At 51.0% G+C, this 27330-nt stretch overlaps 3 protein-coding genes across 4 annotated transcripts in view; 1 reads left to right on the top strand and 2 right to left on the bottom strand.

Annotated features, from left to right (window-relative positions):
* Positions 1–1049: 1049 nt before the first annotated feature.
* On the bottom strand, positions 1050–8532 carry ACAD8 (acyl-CoA dehydrogenase family member 8). The gene is made up of 11 exons (XM_057386635.1): positions 8413–8532; positions 7054–7154; positions 6521–6690; positions 5745–5854; positions 5456–5532; positions 5050–5187; positions 4314–4449; positions 4118–4215; positions 3769–3921; positions 2681–2783; positions 1050–1894 (listed from the first exon to the last, which is right to left on the bottom strand). The coding sequence occupies exons 1-11, from the start codon at positions 8498–8500 to the stop codon at positions 1842–1844; spliced, it is 1227 nt and encodes a 408-aa protein (XP_057242618.1). The 5' UTR covers positions 8501–8532; the 3' UTR covers positions 1050–1841.
* A 40-nt stretch (positions 8533–8572) lies between these two features.
* THYN1 (thymocyte nuclear protein 1) lies at positions 8573–14116 on the top strand. Of its 2 annotated transcripts, none has more exons than XM_057386636.1 (8): positions 8573–8751; positions 9402–9485; positions 10407–10633; positions 11094–11162; positions 12251–12343; positions 12928–13023; positions 13656–13806; positions 13888–14116. In XM_057386636.1, the coding sequence occupies exons 2-8, from the start codon at positions 9443–9445 to the stop codon at positions 13932–13934; spliced, it is 726 nt and encodes a 241-aa protein (XP_057242619.1). In that variant the 5' UTR covers positions 8573–8751; positions 9402–9442; the 3' UTR covers positions 13935–14116. The 2 variants fall into 2 exon arrangements, with proteins under 2 accessions (XP_057242619.1, XP_057242620.1); XM_057386637.1 differs by having other exon boundaries at positions 9369–9485.
* A 1074-nt stretch (positions 14117–15190) lies between these two features.
* Positions 15191–27330, bottom strand: part of VPS26B (VPS26 retromer complex component B) — a 19225-nt gene continuing 7085 nt past the window's right edge. The window contains exons 3-7 of the mRNA XM_057386630.1: positions 24065–24221; positions 22739–22903; positions 21329–21504; positions 19145–19287; positions 15191–17796 (exon numbers count right to left, since the gene is read on the bottom strand). Coding sequence (XP_057242613.1) covers positions 17650–17796; positions 19145–19287; positions 21329–21504; positions 22739–22903; positions 24065–24221 — 788 coding nt within the window. The 3' untranslated portion in view covers positions 15191–17649. The remainder of the gene's footprint in view (positions 17797–19144; positions 19288–21328; positions 21505–22738; positions 22904–24064; positions 24222–27330) is intronic.

Here is a 27330-nt window from a genome sequence, read left to right as displayed (position 1 = left end):
GCGGCGCGGCCGTGAGGGAACGGCCCGGGGGCGTTCGGGGAGAGCCCGGAACGGGAGCACGGATAGAGAGTATGGACAGACAGCATGACAGGGACACCCGGACTGACACCATCGACAGAGAGCATGGATAGAGACACCCGGGAGAGAAAGCCTGGACCGGGAACATGGACAGAGAGCACGGACAGAGAGCTTGGACGGAAAGCATGGACAGGGACCCCCGAGAGAGACACCCCGGACTGAGAGCATGGATAGAGACCCCCGATAGAGAGAGCCCAGAACGGGGGCACGGACAAAGAGCATGGATAGAGACCCCCGATAGAGACACCCCGGACTGAGACCATGGACAGGGACCCCCGGGAGAGAGCTCGACCGAGAGCACGAAGAGCGACACCCGGAGAGAGACCCCCGGTAGAGATACCCTGGACTGAGAGCACGGACAGGGACCCACACGGGAGACCCTGGACTGAGAACTCCGGGAGAGAACCAAAGCTGAGACCATCGGCAGGGTCCCCTGTGAGAGATCCCCGATTGAGAGACCCCGGGCAGGGATTGTGAAGAGAGGCCCCGATAGAGACCCCCAGAAGAGAACCCAGAGACCCCGAGCAGGGAACGCCTATAGGGAGACCCCGATAGAGATCCCGGGGAGAGACGCCAGAGCAAGATCTCCCCAGAGACCCTTGAAGAGAGATCCCGGAGGGAAACTCCACACAGGGACCCTGGGCAGAGACGTTCAGGGTCTGCTGGCAACAGCAGAAACAGATCAAATGAGGAAGATGTCCCTGCCCATGGCAGGGGTTGGAATGAGATGGGTTTAAGGTCCCTTCCAACGTAAGCAATTCCATGATTCTGCTGCTAGTGTTCTGTCATCTTCCTTCCCTGTCAGGTACTGCTGAGAGAAAAGAGCTGGCTGATCTGAAGGAGTTAACAACATTACCTAAAAAACCCTCAAGCAGAACTATTTTGCAACACCTACTTCAAAAATTCCCTGTTCCCTCTGTTTAAACACCTGAAATGCCACAGAAGGAAATCATCACAACTGACACTCCAGAAACATTTCCATCATTGCTTTATTGATTYCAAACCCAAGAGGAAAAAATAATTTATTTTATCAATATTTTTACTCCCCTTACATTGCTCACAGCAATGATTTCACTGATTGGAGGCCATAGAGTCCAATATTTTTGTACATRATCTTAGTTTTTCATTTGCACTTCTGTGCTGCAAAGGCTTCTTTGAGATTAAGCACCAAGATGTGGTGGGAATATGGAGAACAAGCGGTGGCTGGGACATCAGGAGAGGTTTGCTGGGGAAAGAGGGAGTGTTTCTAGCTAAAGGAGAGATATCCTGGGATAAAAGCACTGTACAGGTGGTTAGAGCTTGTGATCATATGTTCCCAGGGGTGCTGTCAGCACCCAGGTTTTAAGCAGAGCTGTTAATTCCTTCAAAATAAAGATTTCAGTGATCCCACGGGCTCAGGCCACACTTCTGCCCGAGGTTCCCATTTCAGTCCTGTTTCAGCAGAGGTGAGCAGCAGCTCTGGTGGTTCTCTTTGCAAGGAGGACTAGTGTGGCAAGCGGGCCAGGAGCAAAATTTGGAGACAGAGGCTTGCATTGACAGCTGGCATTCATCCATCACCAGCTGTGCCACCCAGCTGTGCCACCCAGCTGTGCCATCCAGCTGTGTCATCCAGCTGTGCCATCCAGCTGTGCTCCCGGCAGGGTAAGGCAGGAAGGCTGTTTCCACTGTGCTATCCCCCTCTCCACTCCCAGGGAGAGAGCTGGGGAGCAGGGGAGGGAAACAGGCCGAGCTCTAACAGATGAAGGAATTTTAAGGCTCCAGGTTCAGCCCTGTAGCAGACTCCTGGCCACAATCATCCTCATGACCTCGTTGGTACCTGCAGCAGGACGGGGGAGCAAAGGAAACGAAGTTAAGACGTGATTCAGTATTTTCCACCTCAAAAGGCCAAAAGAATTCTTCCCTGCTGTGCAGTTTACAGCACAGAAAAGCTCTTCCCACCAGCTGAAGTGGCATTTAGGAGGGGTCGGGCCAAAACACAACTGGCAAGTGCCAGCACATTGCTTGGGAAAGGTTTGGATGCTGGTACTGYTTTTATTTGGGCATTGGGAGGATGAGGATCAGGAATTTATACCAACATCTGAGCTCTCTGCTTTATTATTTGCATATACACACAGAGGCTGCAAACCCACTCAGTACTGGAAAGAATCCTTTACCAGGTTCATTAAATTGAGGAAAAGTTCTCTGTTCACAGGGATTTCAAAGCAGGGAAAACAAAATATTTAGGAGGCTAAAGTGAGATTAGAAAAGGCCAGACACTGTTTGAGACACGATGTCAAAGAGTGCAGCCAGACCAAAATCACAGGAAAGAACTGCTAGGGAGAATCACCACATGACTAGGAGTAACAGGATGAAACTGGACAGAGGCACTGCTAACATGACAACRAAATATCTTCCTCTGCTGTAAGACTCTTAAAATAGCCAGCAACTGCTCCAACACACCCAGAATGCCAGCCAGGGGACTCACACGCGGGACACCAAATGCTCAGAGCACAGCAGCGCTCTGAAACCCAAGAATCAGGGTCATGTGGGAAGGTGGGAGCCTCTGGAGGAGTTTCTCTCCTCACCCCACTGCCAAGCCATCTGTSATCAGGGTGTCTTTTACCTTCCAGGATCTGGTGGACTCTGATGTCTCGCACGAACTGCTGCACCGCGTAATCCTTCAGGTAGCCGTAGCCMCCGTGCATCTGCAGGGCCTGGTTACAGATCTGAGAGGATAACGCTGCTGTGAGAGGACTTGTGGGGGACACATCAGGGGCAGAAGCTCGGTAAGGACTCCGGAACCCGGGTTCACTTTTTTCCCCTGGTTACCCAATCTCATCTCTTAAAAACTTGCTGTGACTCTCAGTCCCCATCAGTGCTGCTCTGGATGTTGTAACAACCTTAGGGCTGTTTGTGTGAATAAGAACGCACAGAAATACCCAGGAAAAGGTATAGAAATACCCAGGGAAGGGTACAGAGACACCCAGAGATTGGTATTTTTAGGGATTAAAGCGATTTTTGCGGCGTTTCCGTGCCTTGCAAATGCAAACCCGAACCGCCCGATCGCCACCTGGCGGCCACCAAGGGGAGGGCATGGCAGGGCGCTGGTTTCCATGGAAACACGACTCTTATCCCTCAATATGGGATAGAAAACATAATAACAGCAAAAACGCAGAGTGCTGAGCACAGAAAACAGCTTCTAAATGACATTGAGCTAGGAAGTGTCAAGTGTTCCTTTTTTCCCTTCTTGCTTTCTCTTTCTGGGGACATTTTGATAAGGCAACAAAAGAAGATATTTTTCAAAGCGATAAGGTAATTTTCAATGTGACGAGGTAATTTTTAAAGTGAAAAGGTGTTTTTCAAAGTGATGAGGTGATTTGCAAAGCGATAAGGCAATTTTTCAGCCGTCTAGGAAAGACCACTTGGTGCCTAGGAACAATCACCCTGCAACATGCAAGTTATCCTTGGAAAATAAAAATGCTCTGCACCCTGTCTTTTGTCCCTTCTGGTCCCTTAGGAAGTGGTGTAGGGAGAACTGTGAGAAAATTAATCCTGCATTTTCCCYAGGTGCAGCATAAAATATGCTGTTCTCAAATCAGGCTGCTGGCTCTGGGCTTGGTTTTGGGATGCTACAGCACCAAACTTCTCCCTGACACCCTGGGCTCTAAGCGGGAGCTCTCTGAGCTTCCAAGTGGCATTTGAGCGACCTACCCCGAAGCACTCGTCGGTGGCAAAGAGCTTGGCCATGGAGCAGAGCACGGCCGCGTCCTCCCGGCCGTCCTGCAGCGCCCGCGCCGCGTTGCGCACCATGAGACGYGCTGCCACCAGGCGTGTGGCCATCTCTGCCAGCCGGAACTGCAGGTACTGCCACAGCCASAGGAGATGGCTCAGCATCCTCACAGGGGCCTGAGCCACAGCCCCAGCGCCTTCAGGCAGGGCTCAGGCCCCTTCCTCACACAGCAAGAGCGTGTTCCCAACTTCCCTGTGAAGGGGGAGAGGGATGGCCCTTCCAGGGTGGGGAAGAGCTCAGCTCCGGAGGGCAGAGCTGCTGCAGGGTTACCTGGTTGTTGGCGAGGGGTTCCCCAAACTGTTTGCGGACACTGAGGTGCTCCTGAGCCAGGACGACAGAGGCGTGAGCAGCTCCTAACGAGCAAGAAGCTGGTGGGAGAAGCCAAGGATGCAGAGTGAGCATGAAACTCATTCAGACAGGCAACTACATGATCCTGCCCTCCCTCAGCTCTTTTTGCCTTCCTCACCAATGTTTATCCTGCCTCCGTTGAGGCCCTGCATRGCGATGTTGAATCCCTGCCCTTCAGCTCCCAGCCGGTTGCCCACAGGAACAACACAGTCCTCAAAGATCACAGCCCGAGTTGGCTGGGAATTCCAGCCTACCTGRGGAAAAACAGAGCTCATTCCAGACTGCCTGAGGAGCAGCACAGCTCCAGCTCCAACACAGAACCACCAGCCTGCTGCCAACCCTTTGGTTTCAGTGCCAAGCTGCCACAAAGCACCTGTGGTCTGCATGGTTTGGCCTCAGTGTGGAAACTGGAATGGGTTCTTTTGAGAATAGGCACAAATCTAGTGATCCTTGATGTTCCTGAGACTAAAATCCTTCACTTACCAGAGGGATGAGTATGGGGCAAAAAGCTGGAGTTGGCTTGGTAAAACCATGCTGGAAWGCCAGTCTCATCCATGAAGAGATCCCTAATGCTWTGCAGGGACAAGCTCATCAGGACARGAGGACGTGGCCCCAGGCTGTGCCAGGGGAGCTCAGGYTGGACATCAGGAAGAATTTCTTCATGGAAAGAGTTGTTAAATATTGGAAGGGGCTGCCCAGGGAAGTTTGGAGTCCCTCTCCAAGGAAAAACAGGACGTGCCCTGAGCTGGTGACAAAGTGGGGATCGGGCACAGCTTGGACTCGGTTCTTGGAGGTCCTGTGACCTCTGTCCTGCACTTCCCTCAAGCACACCAAGCACAAACCAAGCCTCTTACCTTCTTCTCCTTCTTGCCAAAGCTGAGCCCTGGCATTCCCTTCTCCAGCACGAGGCAGGAGATGCCCTTGGGGCCCGGGCCCCCTGTGCGACACATGACCACGTACACATCGGTGTCACCTCCCCCGCTGATGAAGGCCTGCAGGAGGGCACAACAGGAAAAGTGGGGATTTGGGGTGGTTTGATAAGTTAATCCTAAGCCCACAGCAGCAGCTGGCAGGGTACAGAGATGGAGGGGCAAAGACCCTACAGCCAGGARGCATTTAGGGACCCAGCTGGTGCAAGCTGTGCAGAGCACATCCTGCYGTGGGAGAACGCACAGAGATCAGGAGGCAGCAGGAATGGGAAGGACAGTGAGACCCAGGCCCTGCCTGGTGTGCAGGCAGCTTCAGCAGGGGCAGAGGTACCTTGGAGCCATTCAGGACATAGGTGTCCCCTTTCCTCTGAGCTGAGGTCAGCAGGGAAGCTGCATCGCTGCCACTCCCTGTTTGAGAGATAAGGAAGCAGCCAATGAAGAATAAGGTCCAGAGCCTACAAATTTTCCCTGAGATCACACCCTGACACTTGGCTTTGGACCACGAGCATCTCAGCAATCATCACCTACCCCTCCCTAACTTCCCAAATGAACATGGAAAGAAACCTTTCACCTCCAGCCCTGTCCGGTTAAAGGAGATGTCCTGGTTTGAGGATGCTCACCTGGCTCAGTCAGGCAGTAAGAGGCAAATTTTTCCATGCTACAGAGCGATGGGCAGAACCTGCGCCGCTGYTCCTCATTGCCAAAGGTGTCGATCATCCAAACACACATGCTGGGGTGGGAGAGAAGGAGCAACACTCAGCGTGTAAACACAGCCCTGGCAGGAAAGCAGGCTGTACAACATCATCCCTGGCTGAACAGAACTCCACAGAGTTCAGCCACAAGCCCTGAGGCCTGAAAATGTATTGTTGCACCACAGACTCGCTGCCTCGTGGAACAGCAGGTTCCTATCTCAGTGCCTCAGTCTCCCCTCCACCCTCAGCCCTGCTCCCTCTCCACAAAACTGCAGCTGGAAGAAGGAGGCAGCATCATCACAGCTCTCTGTGCCAAGTGCCCTGTCACTGGACATGTCCCTACAAGCAGGACAGCCCTGGGGTCAGGTGGTGCCTCTGGGCTCTGTCACAGCAGGCCGAGGCACAAAGGCTTTTCCAGGCACGTTACTATCTATGGACAGCTGAAGTGGCAGAGCAGGGAACAAAATCCAGGACTTAATCCTGTCTTGCRTGCCACAGAGCTAAAATTACTTCTTGGTGGCATCTCAGTCCTTGTGGCCTGTTTGTTTACTGCCATCCAGGGATCCTCACGGGGACATGTGTACTCGAGGTCACAATTTAAATATTTAAATAATAAGCAACAGCAAAGAAGCAGCCTCCAGCTGGATTTAGAGCCCACAAAGCAGCCAGGCTGAGAGCAGCCTCCCCTCCACAGACACACTCACTTGTGGATGCTCATGTAAGCAGTGGTGCTGGTACATCCTGTGGACAGAGCTTCAAAKATGATGGAGGTGTCAAGTCGTGACAATCCAGAGCCACCAACATCTGGTTTCACGTAGATCCCACCAAATCCCAGCTGGGCTGCTTTCCGCATCGTTTCCACAGGGAATATTTCCTATGGGGCAGGAAGGGGTATCCCAATGAATATTCAGGCTCAGTTCAATCTCTTTTGGAGCCCCTGGGCTACCAATTCAAGTGTCACAGTGCTGCAGAGTTTTAAATCAACTGAGTGGGTCAAAGAAGAGACAAAACACAGACACAATCCATCTTCAGGAGTGAACCCAGGTTTCAGGTGATTCAATAACCTGGATAGGAAAGCTTCAAGGTATTTCTGATGATTTCCCCCCCACCCAGTTACAGCAGCAGCTTCAATACCAACCTCCAGAGCTACTGCAGGACCCTCTYGGTGAGACCTATGGATCATAACATCCTAAGGGAGGAAAAAGGGAGCAGTTTAACCCTTCTGAGGCTCTCCTACCTTCTCATCCCACTCAGCCATGTTAGGAGCCATCTCCTTGGCAGCAAAATCAAGGGCAACTTTTTGGAATTCCTTCTGATCCTCAGTCAGTCCGACAGAYGCTGGAAAAGCAGGAAGAGGCAAGAATATGTGTCTGCTGTGGGAAAGCAGCACAACCACTTCATCTACACCCCAAAAAATGTCAAAGTGCCCCTTAACTCACACAAWCAGCTCAGGGTCTCTGCTGCAGAGACCATTTCTCTGTTCCTCAGGAAWATCATGAACTGTGCTGAGAGTAAGAGGCTTTGGGAGGGGTTTTCTTAGGACAAAACAAACCTGAGATCCCATCTGTCTCTCTGCTCCATGCTAACTACGTTGGAAAAYCAGGACAGGGGCAGCACAGTCCATGGCAGCTGACACTCCATCTCACTAAGTCTGTGCTGCARAAATATGAGGGAACAGTCCTGGGACTTCAAAAAAGGGAGACTTGGAAGCAAGCCTTTGGAAACAGCATCTAAAGGTTTCCTTAGAGCCTSTATTTGAAACCCCCTGCTTCACTGRCAYATGGATCCAAYATTGTTTTRTTTGTTCCTCTCCTGAAATTCATAGGGGTGCTGCTGTTTCAATTCTAAATGTTATTACATTGAGACATCAAAGCAATTAATCTGCCAAGTGTTCTGGAATCAGAACCCAAATGGTTTGGGTTGGAAGGGACCCTAAAGACCATCTTGTTCCAACCACCTGACACCTTGTACCCTACTTCTACAGAMTAAGCCCTGTCCAACCTGGCCTTGAACATTGCCAGGGATGGGGMATCCACAATTTCTCTGTGCAACATGTGCCAGCTGGAATTTTGCCATAGGAATTTCTTCCTAACATCTAACCTAAATATTTCCTCTYTTAGTTTAAACCCGTTCCCGCTTGCCCTATCAGTCTGCCCATGTAAAAAAATCGCTTTTCTTCTTTTTGATAAACCCCCTTCTTTGAGAGATCTTCTTCGATTCACTGCCAAATCTGAAAATACGTGGAMATCTAGATAAGGGAGGGACGGGGAGAGGAAAGAACCTTCCTTGAGGGTTCTGTCCCATTGGTGAGCACGGTCTAACAAAGGTGAAGGAGGGTCAGGGAGAGGGCAGGACCTTTCCCATTGCCGGGCACACGCTGCGGGGTGTCCGTGTCCGCACCGCCCGGAACGGGAGCGGGGACACCGGGAACGGGGACACCGGGAAAGGGGACACCGGGAGSAGKRACACAAGGGACASAGGGAGCTGGGAACATCCCTCCGGGCGGGGACAGGAGGTGCGGGGCCACCGAGCCGCTGTCCGTCTCCCCCAGCCCGCCTCCCCCGGGCCGCGGGGGGATCCACGGRCAGCTCCTTACGGTCGATGCAGGAGGCGATCCCCCGGCGCCCCAGCAGCAGCAGCCGCGCCGCCCGCGGGGCCGCTCGCCACGCCATAGCCATGGCCATGGCCGTGCGGGGCCGCTCCGCTTCCCGATTGCCGGCGGGGCAGGCTGGGAGCTGTAGTCCTGCCCGCAGCACCGCCCGCCCGAGCGGGGAGGGAGCGAGGGGAGCCCTGCCCCGGCCTTTGCATAGCGGGCACCGCTTCCGAACGCGGCTTCCTCCTCCTCCTCCTCCTCTTGCTGCTGCTGCTGCTCCCCGCCCGGCACCCCGAGCATCCCCATCGCCCCGAGCGCGACCGGCGGCAGCGGCCCGGGCTGGTGAGCGGCAGCTCGGGGGCTGGGCAGGAGGGAGGAAGGGGAAAAAGCTTGGCATACAAGGTGGAAAAGTTGATGCCAGCCGGCCTGGCGGGAGGCGGGCTGCTCGGAGCCGCGGAGCTGCTGCTGGCGGAGGGGGCAGGGGATGGGCCGGGGCCGGAGGGCTGGAAGGAACCTCTGGGCATCAGCCAGGGCACGCCCGTGGCCAGCCAGGGTCACCTGGGGCGAGCTTTCCCAGGTGGGTCAGGCTGTCCGCAGAGCCGAGCCGTGCCCGGAGGGTTTCAGTGAGCACGGGCAGAGCAGACAGCCCGGGGCGAGGYTGGCTGAGCTCTGCACACAGGCTCGGCTCTCTTTTCCAAAGCACAGCCCTTCTGGCGCGGCAGYGGGGCCGCGCTCAGCCCACGCTCCGCCGGGACTGTTGTCCGGCCGCTGCCCCGCCGTGGGGCAGCAATCCAGCCCTGCTGCTGGTGTCCGTCAGGGCTCCAGGGTGCGGTCCCCGAGCCCTGCCAGCATTCACACTGATAGAGGAAGTGGCTGAGCTCAAGGAAAGATTTATTTGCTCTCCACTCGCCCTACGGCGCTTGCAGCTCTCTGCCTCAGCCAACTCTGCTTTTTTTCAGGCAGTGATTCCTCCTCCTTCTCTCGTTCATCAGGTGCTTCTCAGTGAAGAGAAGATAATTCAGAGAGACCAGAGATGCCTTGGCCGAGCAGAAAGAGAGACAAAGGAGCAGTAGCAGGTCTGTGCTGACATCCTGACTGATTTAGCATCTCCTCTTTGAGGTTCCAGGCCATAGTGAAAGTACAGACAGCCGAATTAACCGTCTGTCTTTCACAGCCAGTGCCTTACAGACAGCGCTTCCTGTGCCAAATGGGCCRAGCACCCAAGCGTGGCTGAGACAAGTCTGCTAGGTGTGTGATAAGGACAGTGATGTATGCTCAGCTTAAGGGGGTAGGAAATGTAATTCAGGCTGGTTTATGCAGAGCTTTCAGGTCCTGCAAAGCAGAGATGGTCAGAGTACAGCCAGAGCAGGAAACTGATGTGACCAGCTGCAAAAAAGAAAGCAAAACCATTGCACTAGAKGCACCATGATGTGGTGTTTAAAGTGTAAGATGAAAAAATTGCAGTTGGCTCATGCCTGCCACTTCTTGATCTGCTCTAGCAAATAACTACCTCTTGCCTTTTGATCACTTCTTAATAATTGTTTTTTTGTTTGTGTCATCAAGAAACAAAGGATATGGATCCCTTCTGAACAGGTAGCTCAGTGAGGTTAAAGTTTTCAGCTRCTGCAGGAATTAAAATTGTTTTTTCCTCTTACTCACCAGATTCACCTAAACCAACTTCGTTGCCTGCAGCTGATTTCTCAGCAATTAATTAAAGAAATTCAACTATACTTCATGTGGGCAAACATGGTCTATCCTGAGGGTTCTTATTAACTCTGACTATTAAACCACGTTTGTTCACACTGCACACACACAAAAATATCCTTATTTCAGATGCAAATTAGAAATACTCAGAATCATTGGTGCATAATRCTGCTACCTTACCCTGAGCACCTGGGGTACCCCAAACTCCTGCTGCAGTCAGATGTGTGAAACCAGCTTGGACAACTAAAAATATTTTTTGAAACAAAATGTGTTTTAYCTGAATGTCTTTTAAGATAAAAAAGAGCCTGATGCTAAAATTGCCAAAACYGAGGAGGAGACTTCGGATAAGGAGGAAGATGAGAAGTCTGCAAAACCTCCAGCTGGGAGCTCCAAGTCAGGATGGAAGAACTGGAAGAAAAAAGAATCTGAGTCCGGTGGGGAGGAAAGCAAGATCACATATTGTCACTGGCTGCTGAAATCAGAACCAGAGAGCCGGCTGGAGAAGGGGGTGGATGTGAAGGTAAGCACTGACACCCCCTTGCTCAAAAAAGGGCAGCAGCARTGTCATCCCTGCCCAGCATTAGTGCCCAGAGGCTGAGTGACAGCATCAAACAACTCAAATTGCTTTTTTTTTTTTTCTTCTCAAAACCCATTTGTCCTCCTGGAAATAAAAAAACAAAGTGTTGTTCTTGTTCAAGGTGACAACCTTGGGGTTTCATGAATGTGTAATACAAGAGGAAATCAGGTCCTCAGGATGCTTGGCTGTTGATCACAGGGGCAGCATCTATTTCAGACTCTGCTTTTACACTGCTGCTTTGTAAAGGTTTTTCTTTAGGCCCTGTGGGAAATAGAAATTGTGTCAAGTTTGTGCTATAATTGAAGGAGCTGCTAGCAACAAATGCTTAGGCTCARTGCAGACAACGACACTGAAAAGATCAGATACCTCCTGAATTAATCTTTATTTTCATTCCATTTGGCAGTTCAGCGTTGATGACTTGAAAGCTCAGCCTAATCAGACAACCTGCTGGGATGGAGTAAGGAACTACCAGGTAGGAAGCACGTGGGGTCACTGAAACAGCAGTAGGGAAAGGTGGCTTTGCCTGAAGCATTTCCTTTGGGGCACTCTGCCTGTTCACAGGTGCATTTGGGAGGAATCTGAAGTCAGCTCCTGCTTAGTGGCCTCCAGGTCAGAGGTGGATTCAGGCTGGGGAATATTCTGTCAAATCATCCAGCTTTTCTTTTGCTTACACCAATCTTTGACCAACCAACCTTTTAGCAAGTCTGTACTTACCCAAATACTCTGTCAGTGTAGGGCTTTCAGTTCCAAAGGAGCTTCCCCTGCTGTGTATGATCCCCATACCAGACATGATTCCCTATCCCTCTGCACAGGATCTGCTCTGAGCTGTTTGCTGACAGCTCTCCTGGGCAAGTGTGGCTGAGCTGTCAAATTCCCACACACTTTCTGACCAACAGGACCTTGCTCTTTTGCCTTGTTTTTTACTTAATTTCATTCCAACACAAAATCATCTCTATGACAACTGTAGGAAACATTATCTGAGTAGTTCTGAAGCACATCTACCTCTCTTCTTGCTGCTTCCTGTTCTTGGCTGTGTGAGGAAAATTAAACCACAAACAGCAGAGGTTGATGTCCAGAAAGAAGACAGAGGAGTCCTGTGACTTCATTCGAATAAAGGGAGAGGCCATGGGCATTTCCATGGGGTCTCTCCAATCCATAGAGGACTCAGCCTCTTTTATCCCAATTTTCCATCTGCAGTTCCCTCTCTCTTTCCCCATTGCTGAGGGASTGGAGAGCACAGACTGCCCCAATCCCCTAACACAGACCCCATCTAATGTTCATSCCCCACTCCTTTTTATTCTTTGTRTCTCTGTTCTTTTTCCCTAAATSCAGGGATTTAGCCCTGCCTTGGCTCAGTACCAGTCTGTGTCAATGGGTGGAATTCCTCTGGRATTTCTGGTTCCTCCCATTKCTCCTTTCACCTGTCAGGATCTGMCCTGATCTYYCAGCAGATCCCACAGTTTGTAAAGACATCTCCTTCTCCTTCCTTTCAGCTGCTTATAATTAATTTGTGAGGACTTGATGGAAAGAGCTGAAAATCTCCTTGTTTACTCTTGACAGGCAAGGAATTTCCTGAGAKCCATGAAACTTGGGCAGCAGGCTTTCTTCTACCACAGTAACTGCAAAGAGCCTGGAATTGTGGCCATTGTCAAGGTGAGTGCCTGTGTTTTGGGCAGAGGAGAGGAGTGATAACGAATGGGTTATCAAACAGCTCAYTACTTGTGCCTCAGCACCTAAGGGGTGCAGGAGTTGCCCAGTGAGAGCAGAGAATGAGCCCAGGACACCTCAGCTCAGTACAGGGCTGACTCAGTCCTCTGTCCCCAGAGAGATGGAACCAAGCTGCCGTTTTCCTGCTGACATTTCGGGGCACTCCCAGCCAGCACAAGTGTTGTTCCACACTCTGATTCCACTGTGACTCACTGCATTCTAGTCAGCAGAGCCCACAAGGCTGTAGAATAAACCCAGGGCAGAGAAAAGCTTTTTCATTAAGAGGAGAACTCATCACAAAGGTTATCATCAGAGCTGCCCAGTTTTCCTCTTGTCTGTTCTTTCCACACTGATCTCCAATAGGTGATGCTTCACTGACTGTTCTGCACKTCTTCCACCCAAAAAATGTAAAGGAAACATATCTCACTGTCAGAATGGAGCTCAGGGAAAGCAAGGCTGATTTTTGCACCAGGATTATTCCTTGTCACATTTTGAACTAATGGAAACTTTCTTCCCCTCTTCTGCTTCAGATCGTAAAGGAGGCGTACCCTGATCACACACAGTTCGATCAGAAGGATCCTCATTATGACTCCACCAGCAGAAAAGAGAACCCCAAATGGTCCATGGTAATGTACTGTATTAAATACAGCTGTCCAAGCTCTATGTTCAGGCCAAGAGAAGGGAGAAGCCTCTTTGCATCATTGAAAAYCTTGAGCTTCTGTCCTGGCCTAGCTGCCTTTTTCTATCTCAAGACAAAATCCAGTCCTGACTGTTTTCTCTCCTTTTTCCCCTATCTCTTCTAGAAGGCTGCCAAAACATCTCTTTCTAAATTTTCAAATCTTGGCTGCACAGCTGGCCTYCCTTTATTTTCAAATCTTGGCTGCTGCAGAGCTGGCCTCCCTTCATGGCAGAACTCTGGATTAGGAAATRTAACCAAGTCCCAATGTCAGAGCACAGCAAAGCTGTAGTTTTGAGGCACATTAAACGATAGGGAAAGGAGCATTCATGGGCTGGCTACAYCCCACATCTTAATTTTGTACTGTCTGAGAACATGAATGCACCTTGCTGGTGCACAGTGCTGATTCCTGCCAACAAATCACCTGCCAGAAATATTGGAAAGTCAGCCTTGAGCAAGGCAAAGCTTCCAGGCTGTTAATGCACATCAGTCATTTGCTTCAGTTGTAAATCTTTATCCCTACAAAGACCTCCCAGGATATCTGGAGGCCGTGTCCTTGTCCAACCCTCTCCATCCTCCCAGGTGGATGTGCAGTTTGTGAGGATGACCAAGCGCTTCATCCCCCTCTCTGAGATCAAGACTCACCACCTGGCACACAAAGCAGATGGGGGGCCCCTCAAGGACATGATGCTCTTCACCAGGCAGCGTCTGTCCATCCAACCCCTGACACAGGGTAAGAACCTCCTGGAGCTCCTGATTCCCTCACTCAGAGAAGCTGGAAGCATCACTTATGGCTTTTCCTTCCCTCCCACAGAGGAATTTGATTTTGTCTTGAGCTTGGAAGAGGAAAAGCCACATTAAAGCAGCACAGCTCCCACCCAGCTTGTTGATGCCTCCTCCTCAACCTGCACAACTCTCAAGTTTACCTGCTCAAGCACAGCACCACGAACGTGCCCGCACAAGATCCGCAGCCACACATCCCTTCCCCTGACACACTGTTGGTTTTGCTTATTTTTTCAATAAATAAAGCCTTTTGGAATCAACTGCTGCTGCTTGTGGTTTAATAGTGGAAAAATCTGCAATTTAGCTCTKGAAGGAAGGAACAGGTACATCCTCTTTGAGATGTTCAGGGTGGGATCTAGTGAAGTACTGCAGAGGGACATTTTTCTGCAGGAAGGAATCCTTAAGTCCTGTCTAGAACCACAAAATTCAGAATCTTAGAATAGCCTGGGTTGGAAGAGACCTTAAAATCATCTTGTTCTACTCTCTCCCATGGGCAGGGACACCTTCCACTATTCCAGGTTGCTCCAAGCCTTGTCCAACCTGGCCTTGGACACTTCCAGGGATCCAGGGGCAGCTGTGCCAGCACCTCACCACCCATAGGGAAGAATTTTTTCCCAATATCCCATTTTAACTATTCTCTGTCAGTTTGAAGCCATTCCCCTTTGTCCTGTCACTGCATGCTCTTGTAAACACTCTCTCTGGAGATGGATTTACAGAGCAGATCACAGTTAACTTCCTGCAGGTACAAAAGTTGCCATCTTATTTCAGTTCTGACATCAGGGAAATGGAAGAAAATAAAGCCAGCCTGCTAATTTTTTAAGCCACATAGGTCCTCTACCAGCATAGCTGCCAAGCAGTGACACAGCTTAAAGAAAGACCAAGGATTTATAAAGATAACAAAGGACAAACTCCTACAGCATGTTTGAAGGGCTGCACACTGTGGCACTTTTTAAAAGGAAAATATCTTCACACCACAGGGAAAAAACCCAACCCGACCCAACAGAAAACATCAGACAAACTCATGCACAGCGTTTGACAGCCAGGGCTGGCTCTTTTTAATTGGAGAGACAAAAAAACCCAAGTTTTAAAATACAGCCATTGAAAAGACGACGAATTAAGAAACATGTAAACACAGCAGAGGCTTAATTACAAGTTGCACTGCTTGGTTTTGTACTGGCTCACTCCCCTCTGCCTGCGAGAGAGGGAATGACCCAGGTACAGCACAGAACCACCAGCTCAGGGGGACACGAGTGCTCCAGCAGCACCTGCCCCTTAACATGCTAACAAAACACTGTTCTAGAGTACCTTGTCCCGGAGTGACCCCGACTTCTAAGGATGCTCAGCACATCTGCTCCACCCCACACAAACACAGGGCCTGGTGGCTGGCAGGCTGGATGGTCCATCAGATCCAGTAAAAATGGGGATCATCTCTAAATTCCACATGTAGGGACATGGGGGAGAGGGGACAAAGTAGGAAAAAAAGAAAAAAACCCAAACCAACTTAAGAGGTTCATGCACCTGTTCCAAGGGAACACTCCAGGAATGATGAACAGATGCTGAACAGCCAGGSAATGATCTCACATCCAGTCAAGGAACAAAACACCCCTGGCACGCAGAGACATCTCCATCCAGGGGGKTTCTTTACCACCACGTGGGGAATAAAGGAATAAAATAAAGGAATAAAGGCAAGGAGGGAGCTGAAGGAAAGCTTAAGAAGATTGTTAGGGCACCGCTGTGCTCAGCTCAGCCATGGCAAGATAGTCTGCTATCCCCAAAGGCTCCCAAAGGAGCTTCACCAGTCCTTACAGGATTGTGCCTGGCTGCAGCACCCGGGGAGGGAGGGAGGAGTGTCCAAAGTGACCTCCAGGCTCCTTTGCCACRGCACACCCAGGTCCCCAGCCCTCGCCCCAGCACAACATGGTGATTGCTGTCTGAAGGGAGTTTTGCCCCAGCTCATGGCACAGAGTCCCCATGGGGAGCAAAGCACGCCATGTCCCCCCTGGAGCAGAGCAGGAACACGGGGTGACACRAGCATTGGGCAGAGATGAGAGCGTTAGTGTCCTCTACAGAGCGAGGCTGGCCAGCTCCACTAMAAACCACAACCTTACACGTGGTGAGGAAAAGATAACTTACTTTGGCAAGCAGAAACACACATTGATCACTGAAACACAGTAGCTGTCATTACAGAAAAAGCTCCCCATCCCACCCCGGCCCCACTCCCTCCACCAGCACCATCCCACTGAACACAGCAGAAACTTCCACTTCCCAGCTGTGAAAAACACCTGCTCTACATTCAGCTTGTAGGGCTGAGGAACTCCATTCCAGAGCCAAAAGGAAGCTGGGCAAGCTAGTGAGMCACAAACTCAGGGAAATCCAGGCAAATCCCACTTGACAGAGCTCCTATCCCAGCGCCTGGCACAGGTTTGTCTCTTCCTCGGGCAGGAGGTGTCACCAGCTGCCTGCCTGGAGGGCAGGATGGACATTGTCCAAACTCAGTCAATCCAGTCTACAAAGCCACATCTGAATTTTTTAAATTTTTAATGGAGGAGTGACTTCCTTCTGGGAATGTTCTCGTGAGTCTACTCAGCTGAAGGCGAAAAGCAGCTTATTTTAAAAAAGAAAACCCGCGTTCAGRTTCTAAGTTCATGCCCTTGGACCTCGCTGGTGACTTCAGCTCAGGCCTCAGGAATGTGTCTGTGGAATCAGAGCTCTACCACCCTTCCAGTCGCTGCCTGGTTTCATCCAGCAGCCCCCACAGGCCTGTTTGAGCCTCCCACGACAACTGCACCCACCTTCTGTCCCCACAAATCCTCRTCCTGCAGGCACGAGGCAGCAAACCAGACCCCACACACGTGTCCCTGCACAAAGCCTGCTCTGTCCCAAGGCCACAGACACGGGCAGGGCAGCATGTGCAGCCTAAAAACCCCATCCCAGCAGAGCCCCCAAAGTCCCCAAAGTGCTGTCTCACCTCTGCAGGCTGCCCTGCAGCAGAAGCTGGGAGCTGCAGCCAGAGTGTKGCTCTCAGGGCACTCAAGCCAAGACCAGGAAGGCACTGCTCGTGGCCAGGAGCCTYCCTGCCCCCACTGCTTGCCCACCCAGCAGTGCTGGGACTGTCCCCACTCTGCCCACCCCGTGCCACCTCCTCCTGTAGCCACACAGCTSCCTCATTGCTGCCAGCCACAGCTCCTGGTGGGACACAGGATGGGGACACGGCACAGCCTGCCCGTGCTCCAGGTGACAATCCCAGGGCTGGGCCACCATCATCATCCAACTGCTTGTGGCAAGGAATCCAAGGCCAGCACGACGAGGAAGAAGGGGAGGCAGCGAGGGGATGACACCAGGCCATTTCCAGCGGGCCACACCGCAGTCTCTGATCCCTCCTCCAGCATCCAGCTAATCACCGGGCCGTGTCACCCAGGGAAAGATTTCGGAAAGGCAAGAAAACCATCCATCCTGCCCGGCCCCAAAGCAGCCTCCACAGCGCTGGGGGAGCAGCAGACAGGGAGGGCTCTTGGCTCGCTCTGTCCTTCCCCTGGCCAGGCCGAGGCTCTCGGGGCACAGAGGAGATCAGGCAGCTCCGCAGCCCCCGGCCATCGCCTCGGAGCGGCCGAGCCCAGCCTCCAGAGGAATGTTTGGATTGGGAAGCACCGAGGCTCCTCCGGCCCTCCCGCCCCTTCCCACCCCGCCAGTCCTCCGAAGAAAGGAATTCAGTCAAAACCGGGTATTTGTTGGTKTGCAGTCTGTGAGCGTCTCCTGGGTGCCGCTGTCCCGGGGGCTCCGGGGCGCTCTGGCCTCACTGGCGGCCGTTGTTGTCCGCGGGCTGCCCGGGGGGTTTGGCCTCGCCGTGCGAGGACGTGCCCTCGAAGCGCTGCGACGCGATGGCGGCCTGGTGGGACATGCTCTTCCTCACGATGTCCCCTTTCCTCCACAGCACCACCTCCTGTGGGGACACGGCCCAGGTTTGTCAGGGCTCCTGGTGCCTTCTGCCCACACTTTTTGCCGCCCCACCCAGCCCTGCAGGCTGTGCCAGCTGAGAGCTGCGGGTTCCACCCATGGAAGGGCACGGCTGGCAGCACAGCCTGCCTGAAATTTGGGTAAAGAGGGACATCCAGGGGACATCCAGGGCAGCTCTGTCCTGCTGACATTGATCAGGTGAGGCACAGCAGCTCCACCACTGAGCAGAACAGAACCCCCAGACAGGCACTCTCCCCACCACCATGCACATCTGACCTACATGGACACTCTGCTAGACCATCTTTGCACATGATGAACCCTAAATTCCCAGTAAATCCTCATAAAATAATCCAAACCAACCATTTACAGGTCTGAGGAGAACCTAGACCATCTTTSCACATGATGAACACTAAATTYCCAGTAAATCTTCATAAAAKCATCCCAACCAACCATCTACAGGTCCAAGAAGAACTCTAGATCATCTTTCCACATAATGAATCCCAAATTCCCKGTAGATCTAGATCATCCCAAAAGCATCTAGATCTAAAGCATCCCAATCAACCATCTACAGGTCTGAGGAGAACCCTAGACCATCTTTTCCCAYGATGAACCCTAAATGTCCAGTAGACCCTTGTAAAAGCATCCCAACCAATCACCACCAAGTCCAAGGAGAATTCCAGATCATCCTTCCACATGATGAATCCCAAATTCCCAGTAGATCCTCATAAAAACACCCCAACCAACCACAGGTCCAAGAAGTCTAGATCATCTTTCTACATAATGAATCCCAAATTCCCACAACATCCCAGTAGATCTAGATCCTTGTAAAGCATCCCAATCAACCTCCTACAGGTCTAAGGAGAACCCTAGACCACCTTTCCACATGATGAACCCTAAATTCCCAGCAGATTCTCATAAAAGCATCCCAACCAACCACTACCAAGTCCAAGAAGAACTCTAGACCATCCTTCCAAATGATGAATCCCAAATTCCCAGCAGATCCTCGTGAAAGCATCCCAACCAACCATCTACAGGTCTGAGGAGAACCCTAGACCACCTTTCCACATGATGAACCCTAAATTCCCAGCAGATTCTCATAAAAGCATCCCAACCAACCACCACCAAGTCCAAGGAGAACTCCAGACCATCCTTCCAAATGATGAATCCCAAATTCCCAGCAGATCCTTGTAAAAGCATCCCAACCATCTACAGGTACAAGGAGAACTCTAGACCACCTTTCCAAATGATGAACCCCAAACTCTCAGCAGATCCTGATAAAAACATCCCAACCAACCATCTACAGGTGCCAGGAGAAGGGCAGCTCTGTTCCTCACCTGCTGTTTGAAGTAGCGTCTCTCCTCCTCATCGATCAGCACCAGGTTGAGGTAATAACGCACAGAGAACTTCTTGTTGATGTCCCTCATGGTCGGAGTCAGCTCGTAGCCAGCCAGAAAGAGCCTGATGGGAATGGACTCCCCTGGAAAGGGCACAGAGCTGTCAGCACAKGCAGGATGCAGCAGGACAGAACCTCACACAGCCACAAACTCTCACTGYTCCCACAAGTGGATTAACATGAGCTAGAAAGCCTCAAATCCCTTCAGAAAGCAGCATGCCCAGTGCACAGGAGACCCTGCCCTTGCTGGCAGCTGTTCCAGCTCCACTCTAACAGCACGGGACTCTTTTGGGACCTGCAYCGAGACAGCACTGCAGAAGAAATGAGTAAGGTGACATTTTCTCTGGCAGGTGACTCTGCTGGGCAGAGGAACGGTGGCAGAGCAGACTGGCACAGAGCAAGAACGCCATCCCTGTGCTCTGAGCTGCTGCAGTGCCAGCTGGCGRCCACGCAAACTGTGAATTTATAGCTGGTTCTGCCACTGCTTCAGCAAAAGAATGGAGTCATTGCAACTCACTGTGCCTCAGCTGCCCCTCATCACAGCCCTGGAGAAGGAACRGGGTCAGATCAATGCCCTGCTCTGAGCCCACCAGTGGAACAGTGATGCCTTAGGATTTTTTAGTTTCTATATTTTCATGTATCTGTATTCTTGTACTTCTCCAGTGCACAGCACTAAAGCTGCTGTTCTCCCATCTTTAGACAAAACAATTCCTCTCTGGGCTTAAAATCCAAGGACATCTCACCGCCTCAGAGCCCCAAAATATGGAAACAATAGAGAATTGGAGGGGAGCAAACTTGGGGGAATTGACATCATCACTTGAAGGTGTCATTGGAGAACTGGGGCTCGATGTGTGAATGAGACAGAACTTATAAAAGGTGAAGATCTCATGACTCGGGGTCCATTTTGGGTGCAGCCTCATGAGGAGGCTTTGTCTGCCCTCAATGTGCCATTAGGCCTGGATTAAATTTGCCTGCTTTATTCTCTTCACTTTGTCTGGCCTCTGTTCCAGGTGAGCCTTGCTAAGGCATCGACAGGACACTGACCCTGAGCTGTGCTGGTGCATCCCCACCCYGCTCCTCTCCAGGCTGCAGTGTGAGCTGAGAAATCCTTGCTTAGGCCTTGGCTTTGCAAACACCACCTGGACTCAGCTCTTTCTGAGTTATCAGAAACACTGTCAGCTCCCTGCAACTCCTAACAAGCTTCTCTTTTCCTCATGACCACCTTGGGAAATTTTCTCTGGCCCAAAAGGTGTAACATTTCTATTCTTATGCTTTCAAAGGAAGTGCTGACCCAAACTGTGGGTTACAACTAAAGCCCACTGGCTTGCACTCCTACAAACAGCAGCCCAAAATGGAGCTCTTTGATCTCTCCTGGGGGACAGTGGGACTGTGACCAGCAATATCCTTCTGAGGGGCCTCTCAGGGCCAGAAAATCCTCAGSTTTGCTTTGGCTGGAGCATCACCRAAAYAYGACATGTGCTGGGCTGATACCTCAYTGCTCAAGRCYTGATCCTTCGCCTGTCAGGAGWTGCAAAAGTGAGTATTTTTCACWGAKYTCTGAGGRAGATTTTGCCACAGGTAYCTTACCTTGCACTGACTGTTTTATGTCTGGGTGCGTGCTCCTTGCCAGAGCAAACAGGGAATTTAACTAGGTTAAGTTATAGTTAGAATTTAGGCTAATGCTGTTAAGTGTTATTTCTCTGTTATATTGTTAAGGGTAAGCTACAAAACTAAAGTATAAGTTAAATTAAGTTAAAGTGCTGTTAAGATTCAGTGTTGTTAAGCTTTAGGCCGCATTTCTTTTCATCTTTATCTACACACATCCATACCTAGGTAGTCTTCATTTCTGTTTTGATTGCCAGGATTTGTTTGCTTTTGTTGTTGCTCACTTTCCCTYGTTGTGCCTGAGCTGTCCTTTGYAGGCAGAGYGAATCTTGCCAAGGAATCTGTTGTGCTTTATGSTTCAATGTTTACTCTGACCCTTGCTCACACCCTCATCAGTGATTTTTGGGCAATCTCAAGCACACTCCTTTGAGACATGAGCACACAGAAAATACTGCAAAACTCGTATTCCCACCCCAAAAGCCTCCAAAGATGAATTCTGGGGGTTCCCGTGCYCTCTCACCTCTCACAGGTGCCCCATCCATGATCTCATACTTGGCTATGGTGTCGTTCTCGTGGTACACGTTGGGCCCCGTGCCCGTCGTCTCCCTCTTGATGATGTCGATCTCCATGTGCTTGATCTTGATCCGCACCAGCARGAAGTAGATCTTCCCCACAATCACATCTTTCAAATGGTACCTGGCAGGAGAGGGCAGAGAATGATGCCTCAGGATTTCAGTTTCTCTATTTCCATGTCTCTGTAAACCCTGGGATTCTCCAGTGTTTAMCTCCAGACTCCACAGACAGTGCTGAGCTCCTGCTCTCCCATTTTYACACAAAACAATTCCTCTGCAGCCCCAAACTCAAGGACACCTCCCTGGGCCAGGCCCCAAGAGATGGAAACAACAGAGAATTGGGGGAGCCAAGTTGGAGTTTTTGACTGCATTGGCTGCAGCTGCAATTGGAGGATTCAGGCCCGATTTTGTGCAAATGGACAAAAGTGAGAAAGGGTGAAAAAGCCGTGAGCCATTGTCCATTGTGGGTGCAGCCCCTGGCTGGGCTGGGACTGCCCTGAATGGCCCTGAAGGCCCTGCAATAACAGAACTGCTCTGGATTCTCTCAATTCTCTCTGGGCTCTGGTTTAGGTAGCCAGGTCAGGCATCAAAGCACCAGGATCAAACCCAGTGCAGCAGAGCAGGGCTGGGGCTGCAGTGCAGGAACTTGCTGGGCAGGCACTTCACTCTCATCCCCAGCAGATGGCAAATCAACCACCCCCACCAGCAAACAGCCCTTCATTTCCATCCTCTGGAAATCCATAAGAACATTCAGCATGAGCAGATAGATTAGAAAGATAACTTGAGGCTGAATATCTGCAAGAAAACCCTAGAACAGCAAAGGCTCCAAACCCAGTATTTTAGCTCAATTAAAATCAACCCAAAACACAAAATCAATTAGATTGGAAAAGACCTCTGAGATCATCGAGTCCAACCTTTGACCAACCACCAGGGACTTTTTTGGCATCCTTTTTTTTTGGCAAATCTTTGGCAGGGAGATTTGCCAGCATGAGCTGGGAAAGACATACTAAGAGTAGCTTAAAAGAGCTCTTCTCAAATTTTTTGGTGGAGTTAATTCCCACTGGAGCTGTATTGCCTGGTAAGGAGCACACCGTGTATTTTGGAGACACCTGGAAGCACTGATCTGGTTGGGGATACAGGGAGTGGGAAGGTGCAGGAATTTCACGCTGTGCTCCAGGTTCAGTGAGCCACAGCCACTGCTTCCCATGCCTTGATCCAGAGATACGGGGGAAGGAGAGGAGCCCAGCAGGATCTGAGCTGTCTCCCAGCCTCGCTGGAGCACATGGACATGGAATTTCTTGGAGGAAAGCTGCAGCAGCTGGATCCCCACAGCCCCCAGCTGCTCCTGAGACACTCACTTGGATTTGTTGTACTCGAACTCGATGTGCAGACAGTCCTCGATGCCAACTTCCATCTTGATGGAGGAGTTGAGCTCGGGGTAGGTGCTCAGGGTGTGCACAACGATGTCCATCTCCTTGACCACATCGTTCAGCCTGCGGCTCACGGTGGCACGGAGGAAATACCTGTGGGGACAGTCCCCTGCCATCAGGGTCACACAGGGAGCACCAGGGACAAAGCCTGGGTGGCCTGGACTGGACTGTCCAAACAGCCTTACTGAACAAATCCATGTAAATCTAAATAAAATGTATGATCAACTCGACAGATCCACTGAGAAAGTTCCTTTTTTTTCCCAATGAAGCTCAGGATCCTCTCCTTGGCAAGGTGAGGAGCTCAGTTCAGCTCATGCACAGCCACCCAGCTGAGAGAAGGGCTACCATGGTTTTAAGGACAAGGAATGGGCAATGTCCAGAGGGACAAAAGAAGCAGGAAACCAAAGAATTGCTGCAAGGAAGCAGAACAGCGAGGAAGCACCTATTCCCATGTCATTTGCTGTTCCACTGCTCTCTTTTTGTCCAGGTCTGAACAAAATCAACCCACAGCAAAAAAGCCCTCAGCTCTTTACATGTCTCTGCCCCTGGTGCTGCCAACACCCCACTCTGGAACAGACAGAAGGGAATTTTCAAATGGAAAAGCAGGCTCCTCTCAGCTTCCACRCATTCGTGAGCCTGAATTACCCAAGCCCCATTTTGGGGATCTGAGGAGCAGCCTGCACATGTTCAAACCACTGCCTTTTGCAATATTACATCAGTCTGCACAGCCACACCTCCCAGTGCAGATCTCAGACTTTTCCAACCCCCACTTTGAAGCCAGTGAAAGGATTTTTAGTCAATTGAGTGCCTCGATGTGRAATTTCATTTGTAACATATGAACAAGGCACAAGCAAAGCATCTGTTTGCATACAGAGCACAATTAAAATTGACAAGACTGATTACAGCAAAAATAWCCCCACTGTAGACTAAACCAAACAGTTTATTTTGATTTTTTGAATTATCAAATAAATTAGCAACTATTTGATTGATTCAAAAGGGGCTGATTTCTCCTGTCACTCAAATAGGGAAAAACAAATTCCATATTTGATTGATTCAAAAGGGGCTGATTTCTCCTGTCACTCAAATGGGGAAAAACAAATTCCACAAAGAGCCTGATGCATGCTTGTAAAATAAAATGCTCAAAGGCAGCCTTTCACAACTCAGYCCCCAAAATTCATTTGGAGTTGTGTTACTCCTGCATCTCTCAGCACTCACACAGAACAGAAGCAGGGTCAGCCAGGGCAGGGCACTCACCGTAGCTTCACGTTCTGCCCCGTGTAGGATTCGTAAGGTTTCTCCACGTGTGTGAACTCAAAGTCAAATGTCTGTGACTGAGTGAATTCCCCAGGCCGGGCCAGGTCCTTCACCAGGGACACGAACTCGTGGTGGTTCCCTCGGTCATAGTAGAGCTCTAGGAAAATGCAAATCCAGGTTAAGCAGCGATGSTTCATCCCCTGTGACACAGGAGATTCTCAGCAACTCTCTTGCCCAAGTCACTGTTTCCTTCAATACCATTCACAGAACCCACCAGGGAAACCTGTGGCTCCAAGGAACTGCATTTGTTCCYTGCTCTCCATCAGAGAGGCCACAGCTTTCCTCCCTGAAACAGGAAGGAAAAGGTCCACACAGCCTCGTTTGCTAGAATAAGTCAAGCACTTGCCATGGGGTGACATGAGTCACCTATTAGCAATATTAAATATGGCCAGACTGTTTGCAGCTCATGCAAACCATTTTCTGCACTGCATTCCAGGCCAAAGGCATTACCACAGTGAGGAAAAACCACCACAGCTTCTCGGGAACAGACAGTGACAGAGCAAAACCGAAGGGACAGGATGCTTCCAACTGCTCCTGCTTCTCCTCTGGCAGCAAAGAGCTCGAGTGGCCTTGAGCTGCAGCAGGGAATAAATGACAATGTTGATCCTGCTGCACAACCACCCTGCGTGTGGGGAAGCAGCCGAATCCACTGCTCCTGCAGCCCCTGGATAACACATTAATGGCCACGTGAGCAGGGTGAGGAAAGAGATTTCACCTCTGGAAGCATTGCTCAMAGCAGCTCAAGTGACCAGCATGGCCACATGGCCTCGCTTTTCCCYGCAGCCTTTCCACATCAGCAGGAAACTACAGCTTTCCTCATTTAATGAAAGCAATCCTCCACRCTTCCACCCTGTTTTCTGCCTCAAGTCAAAGCAACAAAACCCTTGAAACTCTGCAATTTGCACCAACAGCTCGGGATTACACAAAACCATCAATGAAAGCTGCCCTTCCCAGCCTTGCCTGTGAGCCTGTGCCTACAGGACACCCACACAGTCCTTCTGCAAAGCAAAGCCTTTCTGCTGAGATGAGAAAACAAAAACCCAAGTCATCACACAATCACACACACACAAGCTCAGTGTCAGCACTAAACTGTGCACAGGAGGCTTTGGAGAGGTGCTAGAGGTGCTCAGGAGCTGCAGTTCTGCCCTCCYTGAGRTGCACAATGAGATTTCAGCTTTTAAGCGATGCCTGCTCCTCACAGCCCTTTGCTCACCTTATCTCTCTAATGGAAATTCTGGCACCACAACTCCCCTCACTTAGGCACAAACAGCAAATGTCACCAAGCCCTTCAGGCTGGGCAGGCAGGTGACATAAATAACCAAGGCTCTCTCTGTGCTCAATGTGTGTGTCCACTGAGAGGAAAGTGCTCRCTGATGTGATGGGGAAAGCCATGTGCCAGCAGAAAAACAGGAGTCAGCCACAGAAAAAAAAAAGAGGAATCAACACATACCATTGTGCCACACAATGGGTAAGGAACAAATCAAACTTAAAGCAAGGGGAGGCAAATATCAGCACACCGAGTTCTCTGCCACCTCAGAAGGTCGTGGTTGGCACTCTGCAGCCTGAGGCTGATGTTTCCCACACTCCAGCCTGTCAAACAGGTATAAGCTGCAATTTCAGGTTTTCAGAGCTATAAGGTTTCCAGATGGAGAAAACAACCTGCCAACGCTTCAATGGTGTGCTCAGGCCACAGCCACCACAGGTGAAACCATGTGAAATGGGTTCTGTGCTCACCTGAGAGTGGGCAGGACCCAGCACTCACAGTCTAACCTGGAACAGCACCTTCCCTSTGGCACATCCCTCCTTCACATGCCAGTCCCCCACCTGTCAAACTGTCTCACCAARTCAGAACATAAGGCAAGAGATGGAGAGCACTGAAAAGTGCAGTTAATGGTACAAATTTCAGTGATCTGTCAAAGAGGCCTGAGGGCAATAAGGAYTAATGTGCAGCCACAGCAACTCCAACACACCCTGCTTGGGCAATAATGTGCATACAAAGCAGTGATTCCATACAGGTAYGGCTCGAAAGCCTTCCAAAACAGGGAATGAGGAGCAGGCATGGCAGCACAGCACAGACAGCGGGGCAGGAAACAAAGTTCGTGCATAATTCCAGGGTCAATCTCATCAACAGGAACTCATAACCTGGCTCCTGATGAACAGCCTCATCCACAGATTCCCTTCCTTTCCAAAAAAATCAGGCCCAAGCAAAGCCAATAAAACTCTCAAGCAGCAGCATTGGGGTTGGGTGGGAAATCTCCTGCTCACATTCCCTCACCACACGATTTGCAATGCAAAGGCTGCAAGCCCCTGGCTCCAGCAGTGATTTTGGGGTTTAAAGCCAAGCACAGAGAGCCACAGACGTGAGGCCTCGCACGCAGCCACATCCCCGGGAACATCCTGAACTTATTTGGGTTTGTGGGACTCTGGCATGTCTGTGGAGCACAGACAGCTCTGCACCGATGGAGAAGTGGGCTTGGTAGCTGCCCTTCCTCTACGAAAGCAGGAAATATTAAACCTAAATTGGTTACACGCACCAATARCCACAAGTTTTAAACAACTTGAAATCACCCGATCAACCATGCAGGGATGAGTGGAGCAGAAGATGKGATCAGCCATGCTGAGCCTGCAGGCCCCAGGAAAGGTGATCCACCCAAGGAAAAGGTGTGGGGTCAGGGCTGGGGGGTGGCAYTGATGATTTGGGACTCATGGACAAAACCCAGCCGGTCAGCACCCTCAGCATCGCTCAGAGCATCAGCAGGCACAGGAGAGATGCAGGCTGGCAGCTCCTGGAGCAGGGAACAGCCAGCCTGGGCAGCACGGCCGGGCAGCTGGCRTTGGCAGCAGGTCCAGACTGACCTGCAGCTGCAGGATGGAACCAAACTGTGCCCGGCTCAGAGCTGAAACCGGTGACCGAGCAGGAGCGAGAAATTAGGACAGGAGAACAATGACCTGGAAAAGAACTGGAATGCCCTTCCTTCTGCCAGGGCTCAAGCCTGGAGAACAGGCCAGGCTGCCCAGATCGGAGGGTGGAATATCGTCAGGCAGCCGTGGGAATGCTGCGTGCAGCGGGGCACCATTCAGGAGCCAGTGGAACCTGCTTGGCACCAGTGGGATCCCAGTGCCATGGGGCACAGCAATGTCCCCCAAACCCCCGACACCAGTGGGATCCCAGTGCCATAGGGCACAGCAATGTCCCCCAAACCCCC

This window comes from Malurus melanocephalus, unplaced genomic scaffold (genome assembly GCF_030028575.1).
Source record: "Malurus melanocephalus ecotype Western Australia unplaced genomic scaffold, MMel_1.1 scaffold_1018, whole genome shotgun sequence".
Taxonomy (NCBI): domain Eukaryota; kingdom Metazoa; phylum Chordata; class Aves; order Passeriformes; family Maluridae; genus Malurus; species Malurus melanocephalus.
This window is presented reverse-complemented; position numbering and strand designations above follow the sequence as displayed.